The sequence below is a fragment of the Branchiostoma floridae genome, chromosome 11, assembly GCF_000003815.2.
Source record: "Branchiostoma floridae strain S238N-H82 chromosome 11, Bfl_VNyyK, whole genome shotgun sequence".
Lineage (NCBI taxonomy): Eukaryota > Metazoa > Chordata > Leptocardii > Amphioxiformes > Branchiostomatidae > Branchiostoma > Branchiostoma floridae.
The window spans coordinates 18,946,743-18,955,582 of NC_049989.1; the positions used below are offsets into that span (position 1 = coordinate 18,946,743).

The window sequence follows — 8,840 nt, forward strand, 5'->3', positions numbered from 1 at the left end:
ATCGTACACATCCTGCCCGAGGAGCATCTGCTGCTCGCCTCGTCTAAAAGGGTCAAAGGTCAGTCATCTCTTTACTGATCTCATGTCCAGAGTACTCTCTGTAGAGGTATACCCATCTTGTGTCCAGAGTACTCTGTGAGCCACATTTTCATCCAAATCCCTTGAAGATCTCACTCTCTCTTCCTCCCTCTCTAACTCTCTCCCTCTCTCACTTTTTACCTTTCCCTCTTTCTCCCCCTCTCTCCTTTGCCTATTCTCCTGTCAGTTTCAAAGGCCTTGCACCCAGTAACCATTGCAAACTGGTGCCAAATGGCCACCTTAACCAGCTGAAGGTTTGGTAAAATAACACACGAGTAGTTGGGATGAAAGCAAGTTTTGAATTTTTGTTGCTGTGTCGTTGTAACGACCTTGTAACAACCTGTCCATTCCTGATAGAAGTAACTAAATTTCCTGGGAAAAATGTCAAAGTTGAACTTGTGATTACTGAAATTTCTGCTACAATAGTTTTCTACAAGCCAGTGACTGGCACTACAAAGGCATGTAGTTAGCAGAACAGTTTTGTCTAAGAATAACAACTAGCGTTCCACAACATCTACAGTACTTTATCCTTGATCAACATTAGGCCACAGCAAGTAAATTTTATGGATGACATCCTCTGCAGACTGCAAAAATAATGAGATAGGGCTAAAAAAAAAACAAGATGGGCAAAAAAAACAAGATGGCAAATTTTCAAAATAGATGTCGTAACAAGACTTGAGGTGACAAAATATGGCATCACAGCCAACAAGGCATTCATTCCTGTATATAGAAGTGCACCAATGTAGTTAAAGTGACACTAGTATGGTAGACTAGTATCATTAACCATTTTGGCAACTACACTCATAGCTTCCATAGTTGTGCCACTTTTACAACTATCTATCAAGTTGCACCTCTGCAACTACAGTCAATGCTACAGAGTCTCTAGTGTCAATTCTACATACAATGAATAAGTTACAACACAACCTTTACCCATTTTCGTCTATCCAGCCTTGCCTTAAGAAGAAAAAACTTCTTGTTTTTTTTTCTGAAATCAGGCGAAAATTAATGAGCGTGCGGATGTCATCCATAAAATTTAATTGCTGTGGCCTTAAAGAGGGTCAACAGTCCTGACCTTGTGTGCAGAGCATCCTATTTACATGTACGTAGTTGTACAGATCTGTAAGCTTCAGAAGTTGAATTTCATTGCCCGTCTTTGTAATGACCTGCTGATGCGACAGAGGTGAATTTGGTTCCAGGATGTCAAAAGGCCAAACTTGAACTTGTAATTACAGGAAATTCTAAATGACTCTGATGATAAAAATTTATTCTATGCAGCTTTGACTGGTCCCAGAGAACAGATTTCTAGTCCCCTAAAATGTTCACTACCCCTCAGGGCTGTCCCCAGGACCCATCCTTCTGTCCTGGGACGGAAATTTACTTGTTGGGACAGAAAATGTTCCACCTCGTCCGTCCCAAAATTCAGAGCTTCATGATGAAAAATCAATGAAAATGTATTCTCATAACCTTATGACAACATATTTAGCAACAAAGATCAATTATATTGGATCTCAAACAATGAATGGGACAGAAAGAATTTCAAAGCTGGGAACAGCTCTGCTACCCCTACTATTAGTACCAGTAGATGAAATGTAAGAAATTCTTATACGAGTACAAAGTACAACTTTCAGTCTTTCCTTGATCTGAGTTGTTGGATGGAGAAAACACAGTAATCTGACAGTATAATGTGATATAATTGCTGGGACAGGTGGGGTATAAATAAGTCCTAATGATTCCTGTAGTTGTGCGAGAGGTCACCAGGGGTCAGGCTTGTCTCCTCTCATACAGATCAACAGGCAGACTTCCTGCAGAAAATACTCGTTAGATCTGAAAATGCTCCCAGGGTTTCAACAAGTTAATGAATTTTAAAGGCTTCTATAACTCTAAAAGTTAGGGCAAAAAGTAAAATATAGATAGAAGCATGCTGTTTCTCATGTGAAAACAATTACCCTCCAATTTGGCTTATGGTTACTTTGTGAAAGCTAGGAGAAACATAGGACCTTCCCTTGGTGCTGAATTGGCCATCCATCTAGTACTGTAAATGCAGAAATGTTCGCGGTGGATTAATGTTCGTGGTTTTCGCGGTGACCACTTCACCGCGTACTTAAAACCACCGCAAACATTTTTCTATTATAGTATGAGTCTGCAGTCTATGGTGTTACCTCAAAATTAAATCCACTGCGAAAAGTCCTTTTTTCCGCTACCGCGAATTTAAATCCCCGCGAACTTAAATGCATTTACAGTATTATATGATAATATAAACACAAAGCGAATATACATTTCTATTTTCAGCCCTGATCCTAGATGCTAGAAGAGATAATGATAAGCTACCACAACATTGGTAGCTAGAGAATATGAAATCTTCCTTAGGCCACACTGACGTATATACTGTACACGGTGTCTCTATCTGAGTCAAGATTGTATTGATTGTTCACTTCTGTCTCCAGCTGTGATCCTACATGTAGAAGAGATCGCGATAGACTGCCATAACAAGGAACTGGAGAACATGAAATCCTCTACATGTATACTGCACACATTTTTTGTTTGTTGTGTCTCTATCTAGATGAAGATTATAATGATTCTTTACTTCTATCTCCAGCCCTGATCCTAGAAGAGATCGCGATCGACTGCCATAACAAGGAGCTGGAGAATATGGAATCCTCCTCTATACATAGTATAGTACTGTACACAGTGATGAAGATTGTAATGATTGTTTACTTCTGTCTCCAGCTCTGATCCTAGAGGAGATAGCAATCGACTGCCATAACAAGGAGCTTGAGAACATGCTGCTTCATGAGGCCCAGGAGCTGCACCTCTCGTCGCTGGCCCTCGCCATCCGGGCCTTCGGCGTGGTGAACGTGCAGACGGCCAAGCACTACGGCAACCTGGGAAGGCTTTACCAGTCCATGCAGAGGTACAAGGTCAGGAGGAGTTCTTTAATTTTTTCTTAACTGAATCATTCTTTTACATTCTTCAGTGGCGGCTGCTGCACTGGGTGAAAATATGTTGGGGGATGGGCGTCGCCCTCAATATTCTCAATAGAAATGCCATTAAGCTTGGCTTAGTCTGCCTCAAAATGCAAGAAATAGCACTTGAGAGGGTCAAGATTTGAAAATTTTCCCAGAGGAGCATGTCCCTGGAACCCCCTGCATGTGCTGAAAATTAGGTCAGGAATAGTTCCAACATCTTCCTGTAAAAGCTGTAAATTTTCGCACATGCTTTGAGCCAATTAAGGCCTTGGTTCAATGGGATTGATGGTTTGGTAGGTCAATTGAACCTAGCCCTTCTAAAGGCCCTTTCAAATGCCATTGTTAAGAATTGAGTCAGGATGGCTGAGCAGTCTTAGGTGCTGTGCTCAGGTCACAGTCTGGTTATGCAGGCGTTGGTCCAAAGCCCACATCTAAGTGTTTTTTCTTTGTTCAACATACATTTAATGTCTTTTGATAGGAAATTCATGTAGACCAATTCCAGACTTTATTGTTGAACCGCTCTTTTTTTATGTGATTTTGTTTAACCCTTAAACTGCCTTAAACTGAGTTTAAGCCCTATAAAATGCTATCAGTGCCAGGGTTGTCCGCTGACCTCCAAAAAGAAACCCCCGAACAAGGCCAAAGTCCCTAACTTCCAGGGTTTGTGCACTAGACGCACGCAAATCTGCTACAAATGTACTTCAGGGGAATACGCTATCCCGGATATATCCGGGCGCGACACACAGGGCTTGTATATGTGTGCCGGATATATCCAGGCTTTGCAGTTTAAGGGTTTAACATAAAGGCTTTCTTCCTCAAAATATGCACAGACCAGCTTATTTGAAAGGCTTTCTTGTTTTTCCACGTTTCTCCCCAGGAAGCCGAGGAGATGCACCTGAAGGCTATCGACATCAAGGAGAAGCTGTTGGGGCAGGAGGATTACGAGGTGGCGCTGTCCGTCGGACATCTCGCCTCGCTGTACAACTACGACATGAACCGCTACGATCAGGCGGAACAGCTGTACCTCAGATCTATCTCCATAGGTCAGTTTTTACTGTTGCTTTCCTGGGTACTACATTAGAGCTTCTGGTTTGATATCTGGTGTAACAGTTGTGGATATGCCATGGTCACGATTATTGGGTGGTAGTATCCTTTTTGTTGCAAATTTTGTTTCTTTGTAACAGGCTAAGACATTTAGGGATGAACAAATTGATGTTCTCAGATTTAAAAAAAATGGTAAATGTGAAAAAAGGAAAAAAGGAGTTACCGACAAGCCTGAGGAGAAAGTCTGTCAAATAGTTTATGGGAGTCAATATAGCCAGATACAAATTCATTTGTGGCGTCGTGCGTGGCGTAACTGGTAGAGCTTTCGGCTCGGAATCTATGGGTCCTGAGTTCGATTCCCACCGTGCCCCCGACGTTGTGCCCTTGGGAAAGGCACTTTACACGACTTTCCTTCTGTCTGTACCGTGTATGTGGCATTGTTAATATAAGTTAAAACTTGAGTGCAGTGCCGCATCGTCCTCGTCTGTCCAAAAGCAAATAGAAAAAAAAAAAAAATTCATTGAAAATGTGGATTATTCACATGTCACTTCCTGTCAAGTGCCCCCACAGTAATATATACATCATACAGACATGTGGAGTACACCTTTGTTTACCTTCTTATTTTGTATCAATGTATTCCCTTGCAATTAGCCTTTGGGCATGAATGTGCAGAATGAACAAATAGATAAAAAATGAGTACATCCTTTGTGTTTAGGGAGGAAACTATTTGGTGACGGTTACAGCGGACTTGAGTACGACTACCGCGGCCTCATCAAGCTGTACAACTCTGTCGGGAACATTGAGAAGGTACTGTTGATTTACGACTGTTTATATTTATTGTATTTGCTTTATGTTTGGATCCACATTCTTAAGTAGATGAAGATTGTTACACCGTTATAACAGTAAATTATCTGTTTTGTGTTTGTTACACTCCTTTACCTTTCGGACTGCATTGTAAAAAATCGCATAAAACAATCATTGTATATACATGCATGTACACATGTAAATACTTTGTATAGATGAGAAGCAAACAATCTCACCTACGTAAGATTTACACATTTATATCATAAAAGAATTAAGTTTTAAAGTTGATGAAACTGTTTGCAGGTGCTGTTCTGTCCAGTGAGTCGACCCATTAGACCACACATCTGGAGTTATGCTATCGCTATATCTAATGTAATTTGCAGGCCTCTTCCCTCTTCTTAACCCTTAAACTGCCAAGCCCGCATATATCTGGCACACATATACATCCCCTGTGTGCCACGCCCGAATATATCTGGGATAGCGTATTCCCCCGAAGTAGCAGCTATAAACAAAACATCTGGAGCTAAGCTATCTCACTATATCTATTGTTTGCAGGCCTCTTCCCTCTTCTTAAGATGAAACTGTAACTTTGATGACACTTTTCGCTGGTTTTCGAGTACCACGAGATCCTGAACAGCTGGAAACAGCTGCGAGACCTACAAACAAACATCTGGAGCTAAGCTATCTCACTATATCTATTGTTTGCAGGCCTCTTCCCTCTTCTTAAGGTAAAACTGTAACTTTGATTACGCTTTTCGCAGGTTTTGGAGTACCACGAGATCCTGAACAGCTGGAACCAGCTGCGAGACCGCGCCGTGCCCATCAAGGACGCGCTCCAAGACGTTGAGAACTCGGAGAGATCCACGGAGCAGGTCATCCAACAATTTCTCGAGTCGTCGTCGTGTTCATAGTACCGGTTTGACCTAGACCAAAAAATGTGTACAAAGATAATAAGAGAGACCATAGACTTTAACACCTAGGGATGAAAATTAGATATGACAAGTATGAAATATATATATATGTATCTATAATGCATATGTCTTAAATAATATGAGATCACTGAGGAACCTTAAATAAGAGCTGTTTCATATAGTTTGCAGCTGCCAAATTGTCTTGATTCCATATTTTATGTCACGTTATGTAGAGGAGGAACTGATCTGTAAGGTTTTCATGGATATTATAAACATATGATGTTTATTTAAGTCCTTAGGTCACATCAAATTAATTTCATGGCTCTTGAAATTGCCTTTGTTCCTTTATTTGTGCTTCAAGATTGGTTTAAGATAAAAATCACCATAATGGGTATGAATCAAACCCCAAATGTTTGATACTGTAAATGCAGAAATATTTGTGGTGGCTTTATGTTTCGCGTTTTTTGCGTAGCCAATTCATTTTTTCCATGGCAGTAAGAGACTACAGTGCATGGTGCTACCGCGAACTTAAGACCACCTCAAACAATCCTTTTTCCCGCTTCCTCAAAATTAAATTCCCATGAACTTATATGCATTTACGGTATATTTTGGCACCAACAGTTGAACTGAAAGAAAGCCCATGGCATACATTGTATATTACACCATATCATATATCACACAATGTCTCTTTGCCAGGGGCTCATACAGAATTGGCCTCCTCCTTCAAGGGGGGTAGTCAGTCAGACATGAGATAGCAGGATTTGGTCAGGCTGACGGCTTATTAAGTTCTTTGCTTTCTTGACTCTATTTGTGGCTACTGTGGTATGATTTGGGCACATATGATTCACAGAATTCCTGTTAAATTTCCTGCAACTCCATCTAGCCTGATTAAATTGCACTTATAGCAGCCCACCCAACAGTGGAGGTTGTGGTACACAGACTACAACTCCAACAATTTCCTCAACTCAATCTTTCCTGCAATTCCATCTAGCCTGCTTAAATTGCGCTTATAGCAGCCCGCCCAACGTTCGGGGAGGGTCCAGGTACAGCCCTGGTACAGCGGAGTTTGTGTTACACAGACCACAGTTCCAACAATTTCCTGCAAAATCTGAGACCCCAGAAATTAAAGTGATGTGGCCGTAGGGTACTGATTTGTCCTGTGAGTGTGTAAAGCCCTTTTTTTTCTTCGGTAGCACTTGATTTGCCAGACTGAGTCAATCGGGGACTCAGCCGCTTAATCATACTCTTTATTTATGTCTCTCTTTAAACTTACCAAGTGACACCACAAATAACTAAAACAATAGAGGGTTTGTAGATTTTCAACTCAGGAGACTTTAAGTACTTATAACTTAACACTTAAGTTCATTTTAACAACAAACACTCGCTTTGAAGTGAAGAAAGCACTGGCAAGCTTGAAATTATGGCACTAAATTAAAGTCTTTATTGAAGTTTAGAGGAGTGAGGAATTGTGAATCACTTTTAGTGTTACTGATAACTAATGTTTGAAGTCAACATGCCAAATACACCATTTATAATTACACAATGTAAGATTACCACATTGGAAAGTGTGGAACTGTGGCATAAATGTTACAGAATTCAGATCATAGCATCAAACTAATGATATGTTATGAATTGTCCATGAAGGCTGGACATCTATGTAATAAAATACAATAGTAGATACCCAAGCAACTGGATATGATTTTGGAAACAGTCAGATATTTCAAATAGTATCCACTATGTTTTGTCGGTAACACTGAGTAAGACCTTGTAGGGGATGCTACTTGAAACGTCTGACCACGTCCAAAATCATATCCGGATGCGTTGGCAGATGCTATTCATTTCTGTGTAATGCATTCAGGTTATTTCCTCTTATTGTTGAGAAAACTATATATATACTGTTAGGAATGATGGCAACATTCTGTCCATGTGGAGAAAGGCAGTGATATTCACTGCTGATGTGTTTGTAAATACAATTTTTCTGTATAGTCAACCTTATATAGAGTTTAAGTTTTCTTGACACGCATAGTTCCTAACTTTACATTTAAGTTGTTCCTCTTGAAGAAGAATTGATGCGCAGAAGACGGACACTGTTCACTTCTTTTGATTTTAGAATGGCGAAAATAAAACTGCAACATGCACATGAGGATGAAGTAAAATTTTATGATGCATTTTGTGTGGATTTTGTCTGTCATGTAGTACCTGTCAAGCATGTATAGAGACCACTTGGGATGGAGCCTTGCTCTTTTGGTGGGCTCTTTAATATGCATGAGGTGAGTGAAGTGAGGAAAGTCGTGAAAAGTTAACAAGTCACAAGGGCATAATACCAGCTGCACATGGCAGCAGATTCGAACCCACGACCTCCAGGGTCTGAGCCAAACGCAACCATTACGCCACACCGTCACTTATGCCTCAATTCTGAATCTTATCATCAGCAAGCCTAAAGGAGTCCTAAACTCCAGAAGAGAGTGTTATTTTCCGATAGATAGATATATTAATTTTAGGAACTAAAAATGCATACTACTTCACATTATACGACAAAGTACCCACTAGTCCCGCGTGCATTGAAAAGTATTCAGTATTCTACTATACTCCCCAAATACTCTACTCTTCATTTAGATTAAGTAATGTCAGCCTATGGGTGAATACAATGTGTCTGACAAGGCCTGGCAAAAGTTAGCTTACAAAACAAGTTTAAGGGGCGCCCAGGCGATGTTAAACCTCGTCTTCTTATGTGTTCTTTTTTAATTTGTGAACAATTGGCCATTTTGGTGTGAACATCGCCCTCATTTATTAGCCTCCTTCACCGGCCTCTCTGGGAAGCTTGGCAATTTTTTTTTTGGGGGGGGGGGGGGGGTCGGGTGAAGTGGAATATGGAAAGTTGGTTGAAGGTCCTTTTGGCTTATGGTAATGCCAGGCAATAAATTTAGGTATTGAAATTGGGGGCCAAAAAGGGGGTGGGGGGTTTTAAAACCGAAAAACAAAATTTTCCGGGAAAGATTCCCCCCGGCCAATCTTTGGCCTAAAGGGGCCAGGGTAC

General features: G+C 40.7%; 1 protein-coding gene across 1 annotated transcript in view; it reads left to right on the forward strand.

Moving 5' to 3' along the window:
- The window catches only part of LOC118425475 (amyloid protein-binding protein 2-like), a gene marked incomplete in the record, with an annotated part of 27,689 nt that extends 19,718 nt beyond the window's left edge, over positions 1-7,971 (forward strand). The window contains 5 exon segments of the mRNA XM_035834326.1: positions 1-58; positions 2,806-2,996; positions 3,922-4,087; positions 4,804-4,895; positions 5,654-7,971. Coding sequence (XP_035690219.1) covers positions 1-58; positions 2,806-2,996; positions 3,922-4,087; positions 4,804-4,895; positions 5,654-5,803 — 657 coding nt within the window.
- Between the last annotated feature and the right edge of the window lie 869 nt (positions 7,972-8,840).